The sequence below is a fragment of the Poecilia reticulata genome, chromosome 12 (assembly GCF_904066995.2).
Source record: "Poecilia reticulata chromosome 12, P_reticulata-male-v2, whole genome shotgun sequence".
In the NCBI taxonomy this organism is placed as follows: domain Eukaryota; kingdom Metazoa; phylum Chordata; class Actinopteri; order Cyprinodontiformes; family Poeciliidae; genus Poecilia; species Poecilia reticulata.
In genome coordinates this window covers 20,782,940-20,808,927 of record NC_088841.1, presented here as the reverse complement: position 1 = coordinate 20,808,927, position 25,988 = coordinate 20,782,940, and the positions used below count along the sequence as shown (strand labels likewise).

The 25,988-nt window shown below is 37.7% G+C and overlaps 1 protein-coding gene and 1 long non-coding RNA gene across 4 annotated transcripts in view; one reads left to right on the top strand and one right to left on the bottom strand.

The window, feature by feature from the left end:
• Positions 1-814: 814 nt before the first annotated feature.
• cntfr (ciliary neurotrophic factor receptor) overlaps positions 815-25,988 on the bottom strand; it is a 238,153-nt gene continuing 212,979 nt past the window's right edge. For all 3 annotated transcript variants that reach the window (XM_008423847.3, XM_081614023.1, XM_008423849.3), the window contains 4 exons: positions 14,373-14,441; positions 14,107-14,227; positions 3,525-3,651; positions 815-2,427 (listed from right to left, as the gene is read on the bottom strand). In XM_008423847.3, the coding sequence (XP_008422069.1) occupies position 2,427; positions 3,525-3,651; positions 14,107-14,227; positions 14,373-14,441 (318 nt within the window). In that variant the 3' untranslated portion in view covers positions 815-2,426. The remainder of the gene's footprint in view (positions 2,428-3,524; positions 3,652-14,106; positions 14,228-14,372; positions 14,442-25,988) is intronic.
• Positions 5,804-7,673, top strand: LOC103473534 (uncharacterized). Its single transcript, XR_014090359.1, has 3 exons — positions 5,804-6,283; positions 6,380-6,472; positions 7,590-7,673. It is a non-coding gene; the product is annotated as an uncharacterized LOC103473534 (long non-coding RNA).

Here is a 25,988-nt window from a genome sequence, read left to right as displayed (position 1 = left end):
CGGATCAAAAATCTTCCCACCACTTGTTGCAAAATTGCCACAATATCAATATCATATGTATACAACCAGCAATTAGCTTTGCAGAAACTGTTGAATTATTTAAATCTGTATGCTTTTATCTAAACAGGCTTTTAATGCAACACTTTGATGCTACACTTTATTTTCTGACTTTCCTTTGATGTTAAGTAAAGCACTTTGGATTGCATTGTGTATGAATTGGATTATAAACATGCAGTATACCACTGATTTTTGATATGTCAACAATAATAACCTATGAATATCAGACATGCACTTAATGAACATATTATTGTTGCATCGGTATCGAGCGTCATCTTACTGTTTTATTTATGACCAAATCTCACACTCGCTACCTTTTTCTGACATAAAATGTTAGAATTGTAATATTTTATGTCAAAATTCTGAATTCTAGGTGATAAAACCTTTGAACTTACGATATAAAAATAGATTTCTAATTAGTCTGAAGATTTTCAGCGTTTATTAATCAAAAAAGCGTTCCTAGTTTCCACCCAGTAATAGAATATAAAATTAAGCTTTGATTTATACGGTTGGCTTATGTATTTTTACTTTATCAAAGTAAAAATACTTTGACTTTGATACCATTTCAAATTATGAATACATAATATTTATGAGAGACATGCAGAATCTGCTTTGTTTAATTTTGTGATTAAGGTCGCTAATTGGGGAGGAAAGAATGGATCTGTATGACGACATTTTGATACGGTAAACTTTGAAGGTCATTTCCGTTGTATCCTACTCTAAAAGGCGACATGAAAATGATGCCAGTTCATCAGAATTCATTGTGAAATGGTCACATTTAATGGTTGAAACCTGTCATTGTATATACATCTATAAAAAAGACCCCAGGTACAGGTTACGACATTCTAAATGCTAATACATACATTATTATTATCATTATTAATAATATTAAATAATAAACTTTGTTCATTGTTAAAGTTACATATAGTTTACAAAATAGAATCAACAAAGTAAGCCATTATGAATGTCTGAAAAAACAACAAAAAAAACCAAAACAAAGGGGACAAACAAAAACTAAAGCCCTATATGCATCTTTTTATTATTTGCCCATAAAATTCAAAAATTACAATAAACACATCAATATTCATTTGAATAACATAATAATACCTGCTGATATTGGCTATTAAAATGTAAACTGCAAAATAATAAAAATGTTTGTAAAGGCGCCAGACTTTGGAAAGCAAACAGATTCATGTTACTGTTTTTTTTTATTTTTTATTACAGCATAGAGCAGAAACAGAAACCAACATACTGTAGCTCATGTCAGACCCAAAACGCAACGATGCTGTGGAAACAAAGTCAAACCGAACGCAAATTTGTGAGAAAACAAATGTTCCGTCTGAAAACCACTTTATTTTTGTTCTTTTAAAATTTTATTTCATTTTTATTCACCTTATTTTGTATTTATTTATTTTTTAAATAATTTTTTTACATTTTTTTTTTTTTTTACAATCCAGGTCCTTCTCATCAGTCGCTGTAAGCACAATGTAAAGCTAACGGTCTAAATAAGTCGAGCTACCATTACTGAATTCCTCAAAGTGTTAGTCCCCAGATCGAACACATGCTCCCTCCATCGGTTCGATTCAGTCGTCGGAGGCGTGCGGAGCACCGTCTGATGGAGGCTTACAGTGGCGTCTTTGTTTAAACGGCGTGTGTGTGTGTGTGTGTACACAAACAAGAGCTGCAGATATCCTCAGGTTGGACACATATAGCACTTTCCAGCATCACCACCCCACTTGCATTTGTACACACTTTCTGAGCACAGGCACAAGCTTCCTTCGGGAAACTCAGTGAAAGAATTTGGAGCCACTTGGTCGGGGTTGCTTATGAGTCTTTGGCATGATGGTTGAGCTGTATGTGGGGGCGCTACAGTAGCCACACACACAAAGGCACCACTGCGGTAAGTGTGCGTTTGTCTGTGAAGCGCTCTGCAGTTTAAAAAGTAAGGGAGAAGGTCAATTAATGAATAAAAAAATAACAATGAGTTGGTTTTCTTGCTCGGAGAAGGGGCTTCCTGAACCAAACAAACCAACAAATCAGTCTGCCGCGGCTCATCGAAGCCACAGGGGCGTAACATTAATCACTTTGATGCTGCTGCTGCTGCCGTCGTGGTTGTTCTGCTGCCTCTGCTGCTGCTGCTCTTGTTGTCGTTTGCAAAAGTTCCTCTGAAGAATGTCTTTGTCCCCCGTCAGCCAACAATGACTGTCTGATTTCCCCTCTTAAGAAATTTTGGTGAGTAATTGTGTGATGGACAGATATGATCAATGCACTGTATCCTCAAAAACATGTGCAAAATAGAAAAAACACCAGCCTCCGCCTCTTTATCTTGTTCTTCCTCCCACCTGTTGTCACTCCATGGGATTAAAACATCTGGAGAGTGGAAAAAAATAATAAAAAAACAAAGCAATTTAAGTTGTGAAGCAGCAAAAATTTTATCTCTTGTCTTTTTATAAACCTTCCAATCTGATTAGAAGTAACTTGACAAAGTATTCATACCACTTCAACTTGAAGAGGTTAAAAAAAAGCAAATGCTTTATTATTATCGGGATTTTATGTGGTAGACCAACACAATGTTATGGATATTTGAAAAGTACAAAGGAAAATCATTCAACATACAAAAAAATCTTCAAAAAAAGAAGAGGAGACATTTTAAATTTTAGGCCTACATCTACGATGTAAAAATGTTTAGGAAAACTAAAATTTCATATCAGCATGAGCACAATATCCTGAAGTAAAACACGGGGCATCATTAAATGGTGTTCTTTTGATTCAGCAGGAACAGAGACGTATATTTGTTACTCAGTCAAAGTAAACACAATATCCAACTATTATTCTATGGCAGAATTTGAAAATGGATCATGGATATTATCCCTCTGCCTCATCTTAATTGTGTTGCATAGAAGAAAGGACAAAGAAAAATCAATCTGGCAAAACTAGCAAAACCTAAAACATGAAGCTGAAAGTCGGTTATTCAAAGAGTTAGTGCAGTTAGGTTGATTACACATGAAAGCTACACTTTCTGTTTTACAATTGTAAGAAAATGAAAAATCCATTTATCCTTTTGGATTTATTCTTCAGACATGCACTACTTTGTTTTGATCTATCAAATCAAGTACCAATACAAACTGTGCTGTCAACTAAAAACAGAAAGAAAAAAATAAAAGGAAAAATGGAAGTTGCATTTTTACATTTCCAAAGTTATGTGTCGGCTTCAAACACAATCAGAGACATTTGTACCGCGTTTCATTTCAACCTCAAATACACTCTGCAGAAGAAACTGTAAAAAAATAAAATAAAATAAAAATCTCCTGTGGTCATAATATATACTCCCCACACTGGAGTTCCTCTTGGAATATAAAAACATTTTCATGACAATAAAGTCAAGCATTGACATGTAAACCGTACCAGTGAAGTTCAAAATCAATTTGGACATGCATGTGTGTGTGTACGTGTGTGTTGGTGCTCACCACATGAACAACAGCATCATCCCCAACAGCAAAGGAGAGAAAAATGTGACGACCCTGGCAGCTCTGCCCACCGGAGGCTCGGCCTTCTGCGGCGCTTTGGAGGACGGTATGGGAGAAGTCTTCGTCTCTGCAGAAAAACGAGTCAAAAACACACCAGATTTTTTTCAGTCATTCCCTTAAACACCTGGTCAGTTGGATTTGTTATTTAGCTGTTTGCTGAGGTTTCCCCACCACCACCCCTCCATTTGCACAGAGTACAATAGTGCAGATCCTGAGGGTGAAAATCTTTCAGTCCATCGTTCTGATGAATGGAGTGACGAAAATGCTCATCATAACGGGAAGGGGCAAACAGAAAGGAAAATACAGGGAAGAGCAAAATCAATTCTAATCTACAAGCACAATCAATGAGAGACTTGTCAAGGCAGTTATGAAGTGAACAAGACAAAAAAAAATAGATCCATTCTGCAAAGAGCGCAAACAGCGGGGAAGAAAAAAACTGGGGGACAAGGAAAAAGACAAGAGTCACAAAGGAAGGAAAAGTACACTATGGCCACATGAATGCAGCTACAAGAGGACAGTAGAAATCCATTTATCTATACTGCATATTTATATCTTCCAGCTGGAACTTAGATTTAATTATCTAACAGATGCTGTGCAAACTTTTAGTTCTATATTAAAAAAATATGCAATGTACAGTGAAAGGATTACAAGATTCCCTCTGTTTTTGCAACCTTTAAACATTTTTCTTTTGGTAGTAAACAAAAAATATATAACAGCACGATTTCATTGACTATGATCCAAATCAATAATCTTGACTTATTTAATCCTAAGAAACCTGGCATTATGCCAAAAAAAAAAAAAAAAAGACGCATTGTCTCATTGAATCATAGACTGGATCAGGACAATAGATCACAATTAGCCTATTGGTCAATTCTGGTGCCTTTCCCTAAATGTTAAGTGATGTGCTTTGTGCCTTCCAAATAAATTAATACAAGTGCAGGCCTCATCAGTGCCAGACCTGTGGAACCAATGAACCCCTTCAAAATAAAACGTTTCTGACGACATGAAGTAAGCTAAAAGCTCTCAGAAAGGCAAGAAATTCAAGAAAAGACGATAAATAAATGGCACGCATCTATCTGACAACGTAATTCCTGAGTCTTTGGCACTTCTGCAAACCTGTGAGAACCATGATATTCATGAGGAGAAAAAAAAAGGGAAGAATCTTCCAAGTAGTGGATGACCAAGAAAACGAACAGTTAGAAGACGTCGACTCATCCAGGTCACTCCTGAACAACTAAAGCTGCAGTTCCCTTAGTTCAGTTCAGTCAAACTAACACAACATAACGCCCAAAGAAAATGATCTAACAAAAGGCAGTCTAACATGGTGGTGATAGTGGCGTATATAATCAAGACAGAACAGCAGTAATACAATTTATTTAATGATCTGAACCATGTAAGTGTGACAAAGAGTCTGAAACAGAAGCAATCTGTAAGGGAGAAAATACTTTTTCATGGCGCTAGTTGATGGAGTTCATGGAGGATAGTGGAGGGGGTAATTAATAGCTTGTGGCAAACATAAATATATGCTAAAAGTCCCCACACACTGATGAATTTCTTAGTTCTACAGTTTGGTTTTACACTGCCAGACAAATTAAAATATCAAAGTTTAATGCTTTATAAAACTGGGCTATTGCTACAGCTGCAGGCAGCACAGCAGATATTAACTCATGCAGGATGTTTGCCGCTCGATCTGTGAAGAGAGTATATGATTTCCTTTTCCTTCCAATTAATGACTGTTGTGATGTGCTTCGCTGGGAAGTCGGGAGATATATTAGACGGAAGCAGCCAGGTGTGAAATAGCCAGAGAAAGAGGGAACCGGGGCTGCGTTTAACACGTTCAGCAGCACGGCGCAACGCTTCCTGCCTGCAGCAAAACATTATGCTTAGGACCGGAGACGAAAACAAAAAATTATGCAGAAATAATGTGCCGGTGACAAGGAGAGACATTTATGGGGTGTACGGCAATTGTAACGAGCGAGGTGAGGACAGGTAAACAGAGGAGATGAGACAACGGAGAGAGGGAGGGAAGATTGATAAACTCCGCTGTGCGGGAGGAGAAAAAAACATGCAGGTGAAGACGGAGAAGAACACTAGAAAGGAAGCATTTAAGAGAAGCTAATATGACGGAAAAACAAATGCTGAATGACTTGAACTCAAACAGCCTCCCGTGTTTAGGCAGATTATGTTGATCGCTGACGCTTTAGGTTGTCTAAATTTAAATGACAGCTGTGAGAAAATCAGGAATACAGCATCTGTGATGATCCAGGTGTTCTGTTTTAAAAGATAAGATTTCCTTCTTATTGCCTTATTTATGAGTGCAGACGTGTGAAAACATCTTTACAGGCAAGTATGTCATTTTGTGTGAAAAAAAAAAAAATATATATATATATATATATAAATGATTTATGACATGCAAGATTTATTCATTCATATTCAGACACAAATTTAGACTCAGTTTTTTGCCAAAACACATTGAAGTTATAAAAGCAAAATGCTGAGGGTGATTGTTTTCACTCAATATTTAAATTTAAACAAAATTTTATGAATCACAAGAGTATTGTTATTACAACAACATCGCACTATTACATATTTGATATGTGTTTCAACCACATTCTAAAATACATAAATAACTCAGCATCACTCTTTCAGGGATCTGATACCACAGTGCATATAAATACCAGCAAAGCAAGGTAAGCAAGGTAAATATAGAATAGATTGCCCGAGAGCAAAATAATATTAATAATAAAAAAAATAACCCATTACAGGATATAAACTAAAAATGCTCCTTCTGTTAGACAGGTGACTGGAATCGGACGATTTTCAGCTTGACCTGCCTGGCTGGTGACCGGCAAACGAGACACCGAAAAATCTGATTTTCCTTTTCTTCGGTCAGTAAACACACCTTAAAACAGGAAAGCAGCATGCTGGCTCATCATGTGGAATGTGTGGTGTTTTTTTTCTTTGTTTTTTTAAATTTTTTAAACAGGTCAAAAAAAAAGTTACAGTTGTGATGAGGGTGTGGGAGTCCTAGGGGAAAAAGTTTGTATTGTAGCATTTGTGGGCTTTTAATTATTATTTGGGAAATTTGGTACCTCTTGAAACATAAATAGAACTGATTCATGTTTTTTTAGCAATATTTTTCACTAATCAAAGTATCTGGAAACTTATCTTAAGAGTACATGCCATTCAATAATTCAGAGGTGTGTTGAGCTCCATAAATCGGTAATGAAGATCTGAGGTGAACCATATTTGTTAAATTAATAAAGTTAAATGAAAAAAAAGCTGAAAATGTGTCACACCAGGTTGGATAAGAAGTTTAATTTGACTGCCCATGCAGTGAAAGTTAAAGTTCAAATATATCCAGCTGTTGCCATAGGAAACCAATGGTATGTTTGGGTCGTCAGTTATCCACAACAACTTTTCTTCACTATCAACCTAGCAATTGGTTTTTCAGGAGCCATCCCATAAAAATGAATAAATAACAGAAAAAAAAACACTTTTGTGTACGCAGTACTACTGAGACTACAAAGCAGATTTTATATAACAGAGGATATTCATGTGAAAAGGCGACATCATGCATACTGTTGGGCACAGTGGAGGATCTGTGATGCTGTGGATTTGCTTCTCTTCCAAAGCACTCGGCTCTTTCACATAGAAACCCTGAGAGTCACATAATCTATGTAAACGTCAAGATCCTTTCATTTAGAATGCACTCAAGTTAAATTCTGGATTATTCTAATGTTTTCAGAACATGAACTCCTGCACTGCAGTTTACCACAGCAAAGGATGAATTTACTTTCCTCTGTGTCTTCTTTTTCTTTCACCTTTGATTTTACAGCTCAGTATATTCTAACACATCTCAGTGTTTTCATAGCGGTGAGAGATTCAAAGGTGCAACCGTGTCTGTCACCTTCATGGTCGACTTTGGGGAAATGCGAATTTCACTCAAGTACATGTTGACTTGCTTGATGTGTGTCTAGTTTTACTGAATCTCTTCTCTTTCAGAGAACGTAATGGAAGAAAGGACCTTAAGTTACCTCAAGACCAACCTTAGTGCTGCAGGTCTAATGCTCGCCATGAAGCGCAAACTAATCATGTATAAATAACATCAGACATGAAATATATTAGCGATATCTAATGTCACCTGGCCTGCTTGGTGCTAGACAGTGTACAGTTTCTGTCTGAGGGAGTGAGACGGGCAGAGATTTACATCTAAGAAGGTTATGACACAGAAGCTCCGGTGTGGATCTTCTTCTTACATCCTGGAATGTGGCGGGTAAGCACCAATATCTGAGGATGGGATTTCGAAATGCCGTGTCTGTCACCATGCTATTCCTTACATCAGACGTCTGTTGATGCCAAGAAACACAGCCAGTCACTACTTTCTGTGCAGTTTGAAACTAGGAGACACGCACACAGAAATAGACAGCCACAGAGCAGCGGTAGAGACGGGAAGGAGAAAGGAAAGGGATCGAGAATACTTAAACATTTGCTTAGACTCACCAACACAATCAATAAGTCAAAGGAAGTGTTTTCAATTACTGTTTGGATGAGCAGCCAGGAAATATCGGTCATGGTGGAGATGGTAATAAACTGAGGAAGTGAGGCCTGGCAGAACTTTTGTTTATTGGCCTTATTATGGACTGGAAATAAGACAGTTTCCTTTCTCCATACTAATGTGATTCTCCTTGAAGTGCTAGAGTAAACTAGAGAATTAGAGGATACAAAGTTTGTAAAATGCTGCGCAAGTCTCAAATAACTGTAAAATGAATGACTTACTTTACTGCTATATGTTGTTTTTATGTCTCAAGAGGTTTTCCTGTTTAATTAGGACTATAATGTTTCTAAGTAAGGAAAAGACGCTCTGACTGCATTAGAAAATAACCAACCCACCAATAATAATCATAAATTAAGTTTCTAGAGTGTTTTTTAAGAAAAAAATATAATTCCTTAAGCAATAATTCATGACTTTTGAAGTTTTTACAATTTTACATTAAATCACAAGCGTTTCTAAGGTCTTCTTGTAATAAACTAACGCGAAGTGGTGTTGAAAAATATTTTTCAAGTAATAAAAACTAAATATGAAAGTTTTGTCACGTGCTTAAATCTAGGCAATTCTTAATGTGATGCCCCTAAATAAAGTTGATTTCAAGTTACTGCCTTCAGAAGTCACATAGTTCATCTCACAAAGCTCAGCTGGGAGAATCTATTAGCAGGAAAACTTTCAGTTGTGCATTCGACAAAACCCAGTCTTCAATAAGAAAACCACTGCTAAAAGAAAGTCATAAGAATTTCCATTCGCAGTTCGCCACAAGCCACAAAGAGCTAACAAAAAAATTAAAATAAAACATGTGGAAAAACATGCGCAAGTAAGGCAAAGAGCCAAAACTTTATGTGGGAGAAAAGTAGCACAACATCACACCAAACACCTCATCCCCATGATAAAGCATGGAGGAGGCAGCATCAGACTGTGGGCATGTTGTTCATCAGATGAGAGGATCTGTTGAATGGGTGACTGTCATTTAATGACATGTAGATTTGCTGCTGCCTGTCTGAACACAAATCTGATATTTATGCAACAACAGTGATTAAAAGCAATAGGACAGTGGATAACGCAGAACAAATATTTGGCAGAAGAAACATATCACTCCATTGTGAAAAGTAATAGCGATAGCATACTTCTGTGCTTCTTCTCTGCTTGTGTTTGGCATAGAATCAGTCGGATCATTGAACTCCATGCCACACTTTTTAGTTCACAATCATGCTGTGTTTTGGTTGCATCGAGCCATAAATCCCTATAATCTTCTATTTAGTTTGCGTTCCTAAAATAATTTAACACCTTCTTCAACTCCCCTCTGCAGGCCAGACTCATCCAGTTCAGGCAAACATGAAGTCATTTTATGGATATCAGCGGAGCAACTGCAGCTGCCGCACACAGTCCCCTGCACAGCTGGAATCAGTCACCCACCAAGTGACATCTTTAGAGAAGGCAGCAAAGAGAAAAGAGAGATTTGTTCCAAGTGTGGGGTGGCAAGAGGTAGGAGTGAGAGGAGTGACTGATCAATAGAAAGAAGTTAGAGAGAAACAGAGAACTAAAGGCAAGAAAAAAGAAAAAAAGAGAAACAGAGGGGAGAAGAGACAACAGGACGACGAAAGCAGGAAGGGAAGCAGCGAGGCGGCAGCTGGAACGGGCAGACGCATGAGGAGAATCCCAATAACCTGCTGTTCTTTCCTTGAGAGCGAGGATAATGCACTGTGTGCCGAGTGTTCAAGTGAGAGCGGACAAAGCGTGCCGTATTTGATTGGAGGGCCGTGTTTGTGTGTGGCTTTCTGACTGTGTGATTGTTTCCAGCAAATGTGTCAGAAGATGGCACATATGTGGAGGGTTTCTTCCAGCCAGAGTTTGTCCCTCTGCAGGCATGCATGTTGCTCATTAGGTGAGGACTGTGTGACAGTATGTGTGTGCAGTGCTGCTCTTGACCAAAAGAAGTCAGCCTTGTGCTGTAAAACTATCGCCACGTGTTATTGGACAGCCAGGCAGAGATGGACAACGACACAGCAAACGGGCTGACCGTTTGGATTTCACAGTGTGGATTCAACTCCAACGTCTTGGTGAAATCGCTCAATTTATCTTCTCGGTTTTCAGTTAATTAAGACGGATTATTAGCATCTGAACATGAAAGTGTTTAGGTATAATACGCAATAAAAAAAAAACAAAAAAAAAAACAATTGTCATTGGGCAAGAAAATAATAACCCTAATTTAGTTTAAGTGTGAGGTGTAGTCATAATTAGATGGCGGCCTTATCTCAGGTTGAGCATGACCCATGAAATTCTGAATCCTGTACCAAAAAAACAACCTTAGTTGCTGGATCAGAATTTGTAACGGGTTTGGACTTGTAAAATAGTGACTGACCACTTTATTAGGTACACATGATTAACTCCTTTGTAACGCAAATGACGACTCAGCCACTGGCAGCAACTCGGTGCGGTTAGGCATCTAGATGTGGTGAAGTAGTTTTGCTGAAGTTCAATAAAAAGCATGACAAAGAGGAAGGAAGGGTGTTGAAGTGGCTGTAACCACTGCATTGTTTTTGCCAAACAGGATTCCTTGACTCGTTTCCAAAACTGCTGATCTACTGAGAATCTTTAATGGACAACAAACTCCTGAGCTCAGAGATTTATCTGAAAATGAGAAAATATAGAGAGAGCGGCAGCCGTGTGGACAAAATATACCATAAAAATGGTATTTCCTGGTACTTTTTATTAATGTTAAAAGTAAGTCTGTAACAATAAGCAAAAATGTAATTAACTGTATGATAAATTACAATGAATTTTCATTCTGATCAGTAATATTTTCTGAAGGAGACTCCATAATCAATTTCTTTATGGTTTCGGTTGTGTGTGATTTGTATTTTCAATTTATTTATCATTCTTGGTTATTTTTTTAAAAAAAATTTTTGATTTATAAAATATCTTCCAGTTCCTGGGTTAAATGTTATTTACAAAATTAAATTAAAGTTTACTGATCATTGAGAGGGTGAAATTATATTATTACATTATTGTTCAATTACTTGAAAATGATCTCAAAACAACAGTATTATCATTTATCACAATAATTTCTGGGACAATTTATTGTCCAGCAAAATGTGTTATTATTAAAGGCCTAGTTAAAAGTGGATTTTTTTTTTATAATTTACTCCAGAAATCCCTCATGCACAGTACAAATGTACACAGTTAAATTACATCTTAATCTAATGCTGTGAAAAGGTGCTTGTCCCTTAAACAGTTATTCTGCTCTTGCTTTTTTGTCACAATTAATATTAGCATCTAATATTAGCAGCTAAAAAATTATGATCTCATTTACTTAGGGAAGAGATTCATAAAAAACCATCTGGTCTTACTGTTTATGAAAATATAACTGCTTCTGTTCATGAAATTACGAACTAACCGATATTGACCACAAAATATGAGTTCAGTTTTAAAAGTCACACCTGCAGAATCAAGAAATCACTTAAATTGAACCTTTCCGACAACAATAAGCATGTTAAAATATCACAAAAGTCAACACATCCTGATCTAAAGAAATTAAAGAAAATTTCAAGACGACGAGAAACTAAGAACTTTCATCTATCAGTCTGGAAAGGTTTAGGAAACCATTCCCAAGGCCTTGGAGCTGCGCTGAACCACAGAGAGAGCTGTTATCCAGACACATGGTGTCGAACTTTTCCAGGAGAGCCGGCTAAAATTACCCCGACTCTTCAGAGGTCACAAAAGAACCAAGAACAACTTGTGCTCTGCAGACTTCACTTTCCTTTGCCAGCGTCATTGTTTCATGATTCCACCAAACAAAGGGAAATAGGTAAAAATGACATCCAAGTGAGAGTTCCAACACCAAAACCGCATATGACTAAAAAGAATACAAAGTCCTGTCTCACAATTGTTGAAAATAATCTTGATGATCTTAGGCCAATGTTGGCTTCCTGAGAGAGGTTGACACCCTAATTGTGTTCAACAACATCATAAAATTCCTTCTCTTGTGTTTGTTTTGCACAAGACAACAACATGTTTCTCCTCGATCATACGCCTCAGCAGCCCCAGAAGCATTTGTGATAGCCAGTTGCATACATTGTTCATCATACGGTAATCTACTGATTTGATTATGGGACAAGGACGATCCTGGGCTAAATTCAACAGAGGGATCTGCACACAGCTAAATAACTTAATCATACAGAGTTATGCTTCTTCTTAACTACTGTGTTCCAGTAAGGAACACCATCTTCTCTGGCACTCATGCCTACAGTGCAGTTTTTGTTAGGACTGCTTTTTATATGGAGATAATGTCAAAGTACAACGTCCTGCTCAACCACGAACTCTCACAACCTCTCCTCACATCGCTAAATTCAGACACAGCTCCTTTTAATTTAGATTACTAAAGTAAATCTAAAGTATACCATTGGTAAATTCTCCACATATATATTATGTATATGTAACAATTAGTAAATAAAGAGTTTTACAATTTTTTCCCCTCTACTTTATAACAGACATATATTCACCCAGTTATTATCAGAGGTTGTGATTGCAGTAAACATGGCTGTTGTCACTCGGTTATTTATTTTAAAAAAAATACAAATCAATAGAATTTTGTTATTGCAGTATTTCTAAAGTATGTCCAACAAAGTGTTCATCCCTGAAATACACTTCTTGGTGTTCTGGTACTGTCAGTGTGCTAGAGTTACACGTCTGGCACACGTCGATGTCCATTTACCAACCTGTCTGCGGGTTTGGCAATTCTCATCTAGGGGTGTAAAATGAAGAAAAAATTATATAAAAATAAACTGCAACAAAACACATTTGGAAAAATTCTTGTTATACTGCAAAGTACGCTGTAGTATTAGAGGCAGTCTGGAGTTGAATGAAATACGTGAGTGTTCTTTTAAAAGGTAGCACTGTTTTCCCCCTGAGGCAGTTTTCAGCAGCTCGGGTTGATACGTGACAGCTTGACTTGAGGCTGCTGGATTTTTTTTAATTTTATTTTTTTTACCTTGAACTGTAATAGAAGAAGCTAAAGCCTTACTCTTTTGCTTAATATGTACAAAGTGTTATCTAAATAAAAGTATAATTTCATAGCAAGGTAATTATAAAGGCAGTATTACTTAAAAGCTGAAGGCAGAAGGTGAATTATGGAAAGCTTTAATGGATAAATGTCAAAAAACTTTATAGAAATGGCTACAAAAAATACAGCAATTTGTAAAACATAATGGTGAGTTGTATTTGTGCCTGGTAAAAAGTTTATTGTCTTAGTTTCCAGTGAAACACTGGAATCAATGAAGTCAAAATTTGAATAAAAAAAAAACTAATTTTTTTTAGAATTAAGATTTTGTTGTTTAGTATCACTCTCCTTAAACTCACAAAATGCTTTACAAGTACAATTTGTGAAAATATTATCCTAGGTTTTTAACTCATGAAATGAATACTGCAGCTACTGAGACATCCATCCATCCATCCATCCATCCATTTTCTTGCACCCTGGTCTCTTAATGGGGTCGGGAGGGTTGCTGGTGCCCATCTCCAGCTAACGTTTCGGGCGAGAGGCAGGGTTCACCCTGGACAGGTCACCAGTCTGTCGTAGGGTAACACAGAGACACACAGGACACACAACCATGCACACACACACACACACACACACACACACACGCACACGCACACGCACACGCACACGCACACACACACGCACACACACACACACACACACACACACACACACACACACACACACACACACACACACACACACCTAGGGGCAATTTAGAGAGGCCAATTAACCTAACAGTCATGTTTTTGGACTGTGGGAGGAAACCGGAGTACCCAGAGAAAACCCACGCATGCACAGGGAGAACATGCAAACTCCATGCAGAAAGACCGGGGCAGGGAATCCAAATGTGTATCTTAACTGGAGCAATGCGCTACAGTGTTCCTGTGCTCGTTCCTCAAAAGAGGAGACTTGATTTAGGCTCAACCTACCATTAGGAAAGTCCACTTCGGTTGTGGTAGTGATTGGCAGAGGATCCTCAATCCAGGGTGTGGCATGTACAGCAACGCTCCAGTCACTCCATGTTCCAATCTCTGTGTCCTTAGCAGCTATCTGTTAATGCAAGGACAGCAGGAACAAAGATGTTTCGGACAATTGGTGTTATTAAGCGTCAATGAAGTATTGGTTTAATACCTTGTTTTTTTAGTGTTTTAAAAAAAAAAAGAGAGAAAGAAATAGGTAAAAAAAAATTGGTTACCTGTATGATATATTCCTTCCCAGCATAGGCATCAGTAATGGTATGCGAAGTGCTGTCAAGCAGCTCCACCTAAACAAAAAGCAACATAATTTCCCCAATTTAGAGCAAGAAACAGAATGGGAGTGAAATTGTATCGTAAACGGGAATTAAAATCAAGTAGTACGAGTTCTGCTCTTGCATATATGCCTATTTTCTTTCCTGAGACGTCAGCGCTGTGAATAAGATTAATGCATTCTTGAAAGCACTCATACTTTTAAGCAGGCTGTGTGACCCTGGGGACACGAAGTGGTCTGAATTGTGAAAACTTCGAGCTTAAAAGGGCAACTATGAGGTCTTGAGTCAACATTTGATCCGGATGTCTAACCCTTCCATTGCCGTGTCCATAAATTATGATCTCAGTGTAGAAATACTAGCTTGAGCTTTTAGCTTTTCGATGATTTATGGCGGGAAGACCTATTCACTATTCTGTGAATAGGTCAAGTGTGTGGCTTTAACCTTCAGGTGTTTTACACTCTGTTGATGAATTGACTGTAACCTGATGCCCCTCCGCAGCCTCCGCTCTCCACACATACAAAAACTCCTACAGAGGCGAATACATAATTGATGATTACACCAGAGAGAACTGGCATCAGTGCCACATAATTTTCTGACAGAGAATAAACTAAATGTTTGAGTAACAGGGGAGTGAATGGGAAAATGATTTGCTGCTCCTCTGTAATTTACGGTTAGAGCAGCGCGTGTGTGCGTGTGTGTGTGCGATTGTTTGCCGGTGGCCTGCTTCTGAAAGGGTGAAGGAAAAATAGTGAGAGGGAGGCAACTGCACTTTCTGTTTGGCCCCTGAAGTCAACACAAATCATTATGTGAATGCCAGATGCATTCTACAGCCAACAGTCTCAATGGTCCTCGATATAGAAAATTCTACTGCGTAGTTAACTCTTTATATAAAGACGTTCAGCTTAATCTAGATCACATTACAGGGAAACCTCGACCAAAACTGAAATATTTCAATGAAGCAATTCTCTCACTGACAACAACTTCAAGTACTTGAGAATGTTTTGGAATATTCCTTACATTTGTCTCAATATCAAGTTTATTTTTGCATTACTTAGTTTCTATTCTGTTGATTTATACAGTCATACTCAATATAATAGAATATTATGCAAAAATTGGTTTATTTTGGTAACTCAATTTCCAAAGAAAAAAACATATGAAATAGATTATTTACACAGACAGATGTTTTCGAGTCTGTTTTTCTGTTAATTATAATGAAAGCACAACATTTAAAATTTAATTATACATCAGTCCAATACAGAAGATGCAATTAATACAGAAATGTTGACTTAGTGAAAAATATGTAGTTAATTTCAAAAGGCATTTTAAATATGACAGATGAACATTGTTGGGTTGCTTAGTTTTATTTACTGAGCAGGATTGTGTAGCACAAATCCAGAACAAATCCTCAAGGTACTTTGCATATCCAGATTTTTAGAAAATAAAGTCAGTCTAATCAAATAAACAAGCAGTCATAGACTTTTAACACAAACTTTCATACTGAGTTAGCTTGTTGACAAATAAACCATATGTCATATTGCCATTACAATGTTCACAAAGCCATTCTGCTAAACCAGTTAAAGTTATTTGTGAGTGAAATTTTCTTTTCTTTTTTTTAGATTTGCAATGTTTATGTAAGTCGGATCATCGTCATTAGAGTTTGAGTTATTTGCCGCCGTTTGCCTCCTCGTTGCAGAGAGAAAAGTGTTTCAGAGTGAAAACAAAGCAGTGGAGCAGAAAGAATGGTTATTATTTCTGTAATACTGGATTTTGTCAGAAAACAGTTATGGGAAATGTAAAAAAAAAAAAAAAAAACACATTTCCGCAGCACTTCAAGAGGCCAAAAAGATAAAAGTGTCCATCACTCTAAAATGGAATCTGTCACTGTGAATGAGATCGTGTTTCTTTTTCAGGAAAGAAGGATTATAAAGAAAGGACAACCATCCAAGCAGCACTACACCAATCAGGTCTTTATAGTAAGAGGTGCCAGATACAAACCTAAAAGCCCCCTGACAGCCTCCTGGGAGTTTGCCAAATGGTTCCTGAATGACTCTCAGATCATGCAAAAGAACATCCTCTCCTTTTACAAAATGAAGACTGTACTATTCAGCCACAATTTCCAACTGTGAGAGTGGAGTAAAACCACGCACTGAGCATCACCTCATTTACTGCTTCTTGGGTCAAACGTGGTAATATGATTTCTGAAGACCAGTTCGAATGGACGAAATAATTTCAATGGTTGAACTTATCATATAAAGATACCAACTAGTGTTAGTATGAAGAATAAGGAGTATTCCTTCTGGTTTTGGAAGCTGTGCAGATGGGAATAATTGTGCAGTTGTTATGTGTAGCTGCATGAACAATATATTGTTCTAACTTCTGGGAGCAAGCAATTGATTAGCGTCTGAAAAGAGCAAGCAATTCTTGAAATGTGACTCTGGAAGAGTTGAAAAGGAGGCTTCAGGGAAAAACCTTCAGAAGGAAAGACCAGAGAGGGTAGGAAGCTCAAACCATTTCTTCCATTAGTTATAATGGGCGAGAATTACATCCTCAACTCCAACATCTCAGCTCAGCTTTTTAGCCGTACGACCAGGCAAAGATTTAATAAGGACAAGCAAAAGCAAATGATGAGGATTAGCAGTGATTCCTATTAGCATGCTAGGACAGTCGAGACAATACGTCAACTGTTGCCATTCAAAGGCCTCTTCAGATTTGTTGAAGGACTGATTGCTACCAGAGCTCCCTTGTGCCTACAGCGTTACCATAAACAACGACTCTCGATAATATGAGTTTCAAAAACAGTTGACTCTCCTTTGGGATAAAAAAAAAAAAACATTGAATTGAGTTAATGGGTCACAGCCCTATTTATACTCAGAGGAATGCATTTGCTTTATCATGTTAGCATATCTAGTTAACTATGTGATTGAAGTATTTGTGTTTTTGCAGGAAAATTTGAAAAATGGTTTATCGCTATACCAACACTTTCAATATAATTTATTTTATTTTTGATCTCTCTTTCCAGAAAGGCTACCCTTATCATATTATATCATGCAGCGGCGTGATTCAGTACATTTAGCCTGAGTTAATGGAACATTTCGATTACGTAAATCTTGTGTTGTTTTAGATGGAAATGTGTGTGTTTTCTGGCTTTTCCCTGCAATGTGAGCGTGCACGGAAGGGAGAGCTGCTGCAACGCATATCCTCTATTTCACTTTTAATCAACACTAAACAGATAAGCCCCCCAGACACGTGAGAAATGTAAATACACACTCACGCACAGGCAGCAGGGAGAGACAAATATGTTTTTATCACATTACCCTGTACCACCGCCATGGTACAAAGGCCTGTTTGGCAGCAAGGGCTACAGTCTTCAATCCATCTCCCAACTGCATCGCCACCCACCCAAACACCCTTCTATACAACACAAGATTAAGTGCTGTTTTCATTGCTCCCTGTTCAGCCACTTGGTGTCCCAGTAATGTATGCGCCTCTCTGGAAATGTTTATTCCAAGAAGTTTACGACATATTCTCCCAGCTGTTTAGATTCAAGAACTGTCGGATACACAAACAGAATTGTATCACAAAATGCTGTGAAAAAGTATGAAACCTCTTACAGATTTATTCAGTTTTTTCTTCATAATGTTATCAATTATCCATCCATATATACATATATGGTTATGGGAAGGTTGGTGTTTATGTCCACCCTATATTGGGATAAGAAGCATGATGCCCTTGACACTTCACCAGTTCATTACATCAATATTTTTTTTCAGGATGGAAAGCTCAAAAGTTTACCAGCTCTGATTATTTAAGAAGTAAGTTAAAAAGAGCCAGTCTGATAAAATAAAACAGACCGGAAGTTCTCAAATAGCAACACATCAGGTTAAAATCTAAAGAAATTTAAGAATGGATCGGAAGCGCAGTCAATGACATCTATTAGTCTGGAAGTGGTTACAAAATCTTTTCTAAGGCTTTTAGATCGCAGCAAACCATAGTGAGAGCAAATGTCTATTATTTAATGGGGGAAGCATAGAACCATAGTCAACCTTTCCAGAGTTGGACGACCTACCGCACTTACTCCAAGATCACAGCAATGACCCGTCCAGAAGGTCAGAACAATTTCTAAGAATAAAGCCTAAACTACTGCAGGTCTTACCTCAGCTGAGGTCAGTGTTCATGATTCACAACTAAGAAATACACCAGACAAAAAATAGCATCAAAAATAGAGCTCCAAGTTGAATCTTGATGGACTCTGATAATTTGTGGGAATATTCTATCGATGAAAGACATACACCTTCATTGGAAGGTGGATGTCCCATAATATATTTTGTAAAAACACACAATTTTGGTAAGTAATACCATAATGACAGTGAAACATGATGGGATAGTATAATAGCCTTCTCCTTGTTTTACTGCTTAAAGACATAAACAATATGCTGCAACAATGGCATCATGAATTCTGTTCTCTAGCAGTGAATCCTGAAGGAAAATGCCAGCTGATCATTTTGTGACTCCAAGCTCCATCACACTTTGGTTATTAAGATGATTTGAAGCAAACCAACAACTGCAGCTCTGACTGGCACCAGAAATACTTTTTCACATTACTAAACATGTATCACATTAGCATGCATAACAGTACGTGTTGTGTTTTTTTTCTAAACATAGGTCCAATCACTCATGTACATACAGAAGAGAAAATTAAAGAAAGACAAACAAATTTGCAAAAACCCCAAATTAAACAAATGTGAGTAAAAGGCCAAATGTTGACGAGGTTTCACACCATAGACATCGATACGGAAATACACACACAAACGCACACAGACAACAAGGAATGCAGATAACGGCATCGGTTGGATATGCTGGTTAGACTACATCTAAACAACAGGAAAAAAAATCTGCCTCAGAGGCAACCCACACTTCTGCTCACACACTCACATTCACACACAGTATGCTCTAAGCTGACGAGTGACCGTACATGCAAACTGTGCTCAACAGACACGCATCCTGAAATGACGCGGTTGGAGCATACCGCTAATGGAATTAAGCCTAGAAATGTAGCGCTTGGTTAGGCAGATAAGACTAAAGACTCAGCTTCCTTCCAAACAGAGTGTGAGTTGGGGTTGGGGGGACAGCTTGGGGGGTGGCAGACAAAGAGAGGCTGTTAACATGAAGGCCAACGTACAAGGCTTCAACTCTGCTGAGAAGGTGAGTGATGAGACAGAGATTACAGACAAACAAAGGATGTACAAGTTCTTTGGGTCTGTGAGTGGGTTAATTTGTCAGAGTGAATGAGGGTTTTCATATCCTGAAGAACAGAGGTGGGAAACTCCCACATGCAGTTTAGCAGCTGTCGGTGGTGGGCAAAAATGATATGGTGAAATGGCTTTTTCTGATGAAATAACAGGCTGCTTTAAACATGTACTGGTGATGTCACATGTCAGCTGATTCTGTGACTAGTTTAATAGGATGTAAAGGAGAAAATTAAAACCTCCAACATTTTTGGGAATCACCTTTGGCAGCTCTAAGTCTGTTGAGGTACACATCTCACCCAGGAGCCTGGATGTCCAGCCCTGGGAGAGCAGTGTCCTGCAGCATTTAAAAGCATCCAAACCACCTGAACCTAAAGGCTTAATTACTTCTTCAGAATGCAGTCCAGTTGCACAGAGCACAGCTGATGACCTAAGCATTTGATTCAGGTGTAATGAAGCAAAAACATGCAGAACTGGAATTTTGCACATCAACAGATGGACGTTTTTCAGACCTAATCAGAATGGAAGGATAACATCAGTGATCAACTTTTAGATCTGGCAACAGATTCTCGTTTGGAACTGGGTGTTGACTCACCAACGAATGGAAATACTTTGAATTCAATCACTGCATTGTCCTGCTACATCATGAACTTTAAATTGAACATCTATTTCAATAGATTCAACATCTATTTCAATCATAAATTGAACATCATGAACTGACAGTCTCTTAACCTTGACTTTCGTCTTGTAACTCTTTTATAAAGGCCAGACATTTGCATCATACTGTTGACAGTTTCTCCCATCTGAGCTGTGAATCTCACTTTTTTACAAAAATGAAGCAAGTGAAAAGTTGGCCCTGGAGTCTTTCTATAGGTATATCGCCAGTGCTGTTTTATTTTGGGATAAAACATCATGTAAGTACACAATTCTATGAGATAATGCACTAACTATGAAAAACTTTGAAAAAAGTATGGCTGAACACACACATACTATGTCAAAATGAAGGAGTTTGTGTGAAAGTGTGTGTCTGCAGAAAATAGTGAAGGAGAGATGCTGGGAAATTCACTGTCGCACATTCAACACATTGTTACAAGACATGTACAGACACACACACATTCTCAAATGCAATCCTACACAAATCTTGGACAATGTGAGGGGTAGAGAGAGAGAGATGTCCTCTGGGATCGCATAAGGAGCAAGGAGAAAAATAAGTAGACTTTTTGCTCTTCTCTACTCATGCCACCTCCTCTTCCCCTCCCCTTCTCCTTTCTATCCTGTTATTCCTTGACACATACACTCTGTCTCGCACTTGTATTTAGAGTTGCAAAACTTCACATTATTTTTCGCTTGGGATCAATAAAGTTTAATCTCATCTCTTATATACATATACGTGATTGAAATGCCTCAGAGTAGCAAAGGGTGCAAGACGCACCAAATAACCTCTATAATTACAAAAAGCGAGTAATCAAAGTTTCTCAAAAAAATATTGTGAAGTGGCACTCAACTGCGACTTATTAAACTGAAGGCAAGCTGCATTTCTTTTTCTGCAGCTGAAACCATATATTACATGCACTGTGTAAAACGACGGATAGCATACTTTTTTCTTACTGTCTCACTAAATCAGACTAAACCTTTGCTGTTTAAAATCAGGCAGGTTACAGAGATGAAAACCAAAAATGATGATATCATGTAAGCTTCTGTTATTAATATTTCCACAACCTTGGAGCTAAAATGAGACATGCCTGTTATATTTTTCTTTTGGAAAAATCTAAAGAAATTAGCCAAAAGAATTTAATAAAAATCTGGAAAAACATCTTTGACCTCCTCAAGTCTGGTTAATCCTTGAGTACAATTCCCAGAAGTCTGAAGAAGCCACATTCATCTGATCAAACAATTATATGTGAGTGTAAACAGCATGGGAATGTCTTGGCACTGCAGTGTGTGCAACATATTTTAGTGCGAAAGCTTTGTATCACCCCAAATGAAAATAAAAGACGTCAGCCAAAGCTTATAAATACACAGTTTGCATAAACACTCAGCAACAAAGACTTTAACTGCTGTATCAGACCTGTAAAGAATGAGTCATAAAATCTTTTCATTAAATTTGAACTTTTAATGCACAAGACTGGGCAGGATTACCAAAATGTATTCTAAAGACTAATGTAGTTATGTCTATCGTTAAATTCTGATGAACACTTGGAAGCCTGAGAAGAAAACCCAAACTGTGGAATGCAGGCGTGGCAGCATTATGTTATGGAAGCTTTTTGCTGCAGGAGAGACTGCTGCACTTAACACTGTATGAACATATTAAATATAATTATTAGAAGTAAACAAATTATTTCTGGTGTTTATTTAATAGAATAATGTTGGTAAATCTTACTGATTGATGATCTAATGTCACATGCTGAGAAGAAGAAAAAAACATGTGATATTAGACGCTTCACAAAAGTGATAGTTCAGAGGTGGAAAGAGCTATCGAACAAAAAAAAACAAGAACGGACTGACAGATAAAAAAAAAGTGCAAAATCAGGAAAAAAAGAGACAGTCCGAATGCAAAGAGCAGGAAAAGCACACAGAAGGAGACATGGAGGGAATTGGCGTCGGTGGTCAGATCTAATCCAGTGAGCATGTCTGTTGTCCTGGAAAGGAAACCCAATTATATGGCACTTCCACTGGCCCAGTGGCTCTCTGTGTGTTTGTGTGTGTGCGCAGAGAAGGTTGGTCTCATTAGGCTGACTGACAGCTCCCATTTTTCCACAGCACTTTCCACCCATTTGAAAACTCACACACACACATGCATGCACATAAATGTTGGGTCCAGGGGTAATTTCTCAAACAGTATTTCTCTCTTTGAAACCCCAATCGCCATAGCTGCAATTACTGTAAAAGGGATCCAACCTCCACATACACACACACGCACACACGCACGCACACACACACATACACCCCAAAAGAAGTGAACTAAACTGTCCACCTTTAAAAAGCAGTGTGGTAATTTCAACACCACCACAGGAGAGGTGGCTTTACATTAATTGTGGTTTATGCTGTCATGTCAGCGTGTCAAAAAATGTGAAGCATGAACATGTCATGAAATTCAAAATTGAGATCAGAATTTACCTCATTTTCCCCTCTTTCCTCTGGTATATTTCAATTTTTGTATGCATGTAGTTCCTCCTCTCCCTCTGCAGATCTGGAGCAAATTAAACCTACAAAATTTTACAGGCAAACTGTCAGGTACCTGGATTATAATTCTGTGACATGTGTTGGGGTTCTTACAGGATTTTATAAATTGTTGCACAGACTTCTAATTTATGGCAGCCTTTGAAACAGTGGATCATTATGTTCTTTTGAACCACTAAGCCAGAATCCATGGCACAGCACTGAAGAGGTTCATATTCTTCCTGAAAGCTAGAACTTTGTTTTTACTGTCATGACTTAAATGCTTAAATAATGAAATTACTGCTGTAAATATTGTTCCACACATCAAGGAAAATAGGTAAAACATATACGTTTCTTACTAGATATGTATTGTAAAGGACCTCAATTTGCCAAACTAATCTGTATTGAAAAAATATAAATTACTTGATAAAGTATCTGTAATAAGTTAAAGTATTGGAAGGGGCAAAAATATTGAACACATGAATATACAAAGTTGCAAAAACAAAACACAGAAAGTCAAGAAAATGCCTGGAAATCTGTTTTAGGAATATTTAGAAACATGCCATAATGGGTACACGTAAATAAGACTTTCAAGACCTTCCCTCATTGTTGCAAACCATTCAGAACCATTGCATTCAAAAGTAATTTTAAACTTCTGAATGTTTAAGTGGGGACTATTGGGGCCATAACACAGAACAGAAAAATATAATTTTACAGCAATCCATCAATGACCAGGAGACCCGTCCAAGATTTCTGACAGATGAGTGAAAAAAAATAAAAAAATAGAGATTTTGAAAAACTTGAAATGAGGTCTTTCAAAAAGACAGCAAGGTGCTCAAACAACACTGCTTCCAAAAATCCACAGCTCTTTTGTGGTAGATTTAGACAAGCCAATAAAACCCTGAGGGAATATAGTTATGCCAGGTGAGAACACCGTGGATGTCACTGCACAGTATATTTCGTGGATGAATTGAAAAACCTATTCCCCCAAAAACACTGCCAACAGTAAACTTTAGAGGTATCAAGGTATGGAGCTTTTTATGTCACTGGCAGAATCTGTATTACTGAAGAAAGGATGAAGGGACAGATTTATTATGACATGCTTTATTAGGAGTCTGTAGAACAGCGGCCTCAAACTCCAGTCCTCAATGTCCGGTGTCCTGCAACTTTCAGATGTCTTTACTATACCACACCTGGCTCTAATATTAGATCATTAGCAGAACTCCATAGAGCTTGAATGTGTGATGCAGTTTCACCATTTAATTCAAATGTTTAGAAGGGATACATCGAAAAGTTGCAGGACTTTGGGACTCGTGGACCCCAGTTTGCAATCACCATTGTAGATGAAACAACGATGGATTATTTATAACCACAATGATCTCAATTACACAACCAAGGAACCAATCAATCGGTTTCAGAGTAGCAAAATAAAAGTGGCAGAAGAGCTGAGTCAATTAACTGACTTGAAGCCAATTCAATTAATTATGAATATAATTTGGGACTACATTTCATGAAATAGGGTCCAAGAAACTTGAGCATTTGAAGACAGTGTGTGTGGAGCAAGGGGGCTGTTTTGAAGCTTCTCAGTAGAAAACTGTCTTTTTCTAGTGAGTTTTTAGTCCATTTCAGTGATTGTGTTCAAAATGTATTTCCTGTGCCATCACACTTCACAGCATAACCTAATTTATGGACTTTTTAGAGCTGCCTCTTTGCATATGTTTACTACTTGGGTGGCAATTGAAATCTAGTGGAAATTTTAGAACCAATAAGCAGATATTCACTGGAAAAAAACCCCTAGTAAATTCATAAGTCATTAGACACAAACTCTGAAAAAACAGGGATGAGTGTTTGGCAGCCTGAGGATTGACATGGTGATGTCAAAGTCGATAGAATCAGAGGAGAGGGTAGTGTTCAACATGGACTACAAAGTATCCACAAGCTGTTTCTTGTGACTTTCCTTTCTTTCATCTGTCTCTCTGTGACAGCTTTTGTACTTGTATTAAAAGATACCCTCTGAAAGCGTTGCACAGACGTAGACTTTATTTTCTACCTAACAGAAGCACGCTTATTTGACAATGTCTTTGCGACTCACGGTACATCAGTGCAAAATGCTTTGGAGCTAATGCACAAGATTCTCTCCATCTGTAATGTATTTTGACAGCGGAGCTTAATGATGATGACTTTCAAGTGTGACAGCGCTGGATTTAGCAGAGTGTGGGTCTCTTCAGTATGTTTGTGTGTTAAAACCATAGGATTTGATAAATGATCTGTCTGATGCGGTGTCCTTTAGATGGGATGTTTTCCCCAAACAAGGTCTAAACATTTATCATGTGTACCCGTAAATGGATGGCTTGAGGGACGGATGGTTAGACAGGTGGCTTAACGCATGGGTGGGAGGATGCATGGATAGACGAAGGAGTGGGCGATAGCGAAACATTGGATTGTGAGGAGAGGCAGAGTGGGATGGGGAGGTGAAAAGCAAACTCAAATGAAGGATTTTGCAGGTTTATGAAAGGAAAAATACAGAACAAAAACTTTTTAAACAAGTTAGACGTCGACAAGATGAGAAAAACAATTTATCTTTCTCAAAGATTTTGTCAGCTTGCGTTAAATAACATGCATTTAAACTGCGACGTTGGTTTTCCAAGACAGTAATATTAACTTATCCTGTTTTTGTTGGCTTAAGACCGGTACTTTCAGCACATCTCATGTTATGGATAAATAAAAACCTGTCAAAAAAACCAAAAAAAACCTAAGATGTCATGTTTTCCTATCCATCTCCTTTTGCTTTGAGACATTAAATTATGGGTGAGTACCATTTCACCATGTGTCCCTACCACTTAGTCATGGCCATTCACATGACTACAACCACTCAATGAATGTGAGTTATGTGTTAGCTACAAAATATTTCAGCAATCATTATAATGTTTCATTTCACGTATTTTATTCAACTGAGATTGGCAGCACAACTGATTTAGTCAGTTTCGTAATTAATACAGTCTCTAATTTGGCACCTTCAGAAGTTGTATAATTTGGTATCATATGCTTTGAAAAAACCCAACAAAAGCATATCAGTACTGGCATATGGGAACTCCAGCAAACATATTAAAGAAACTTGTTACCAGTTTCTTTAATATGTTTGCTGGAGTTCCCATAT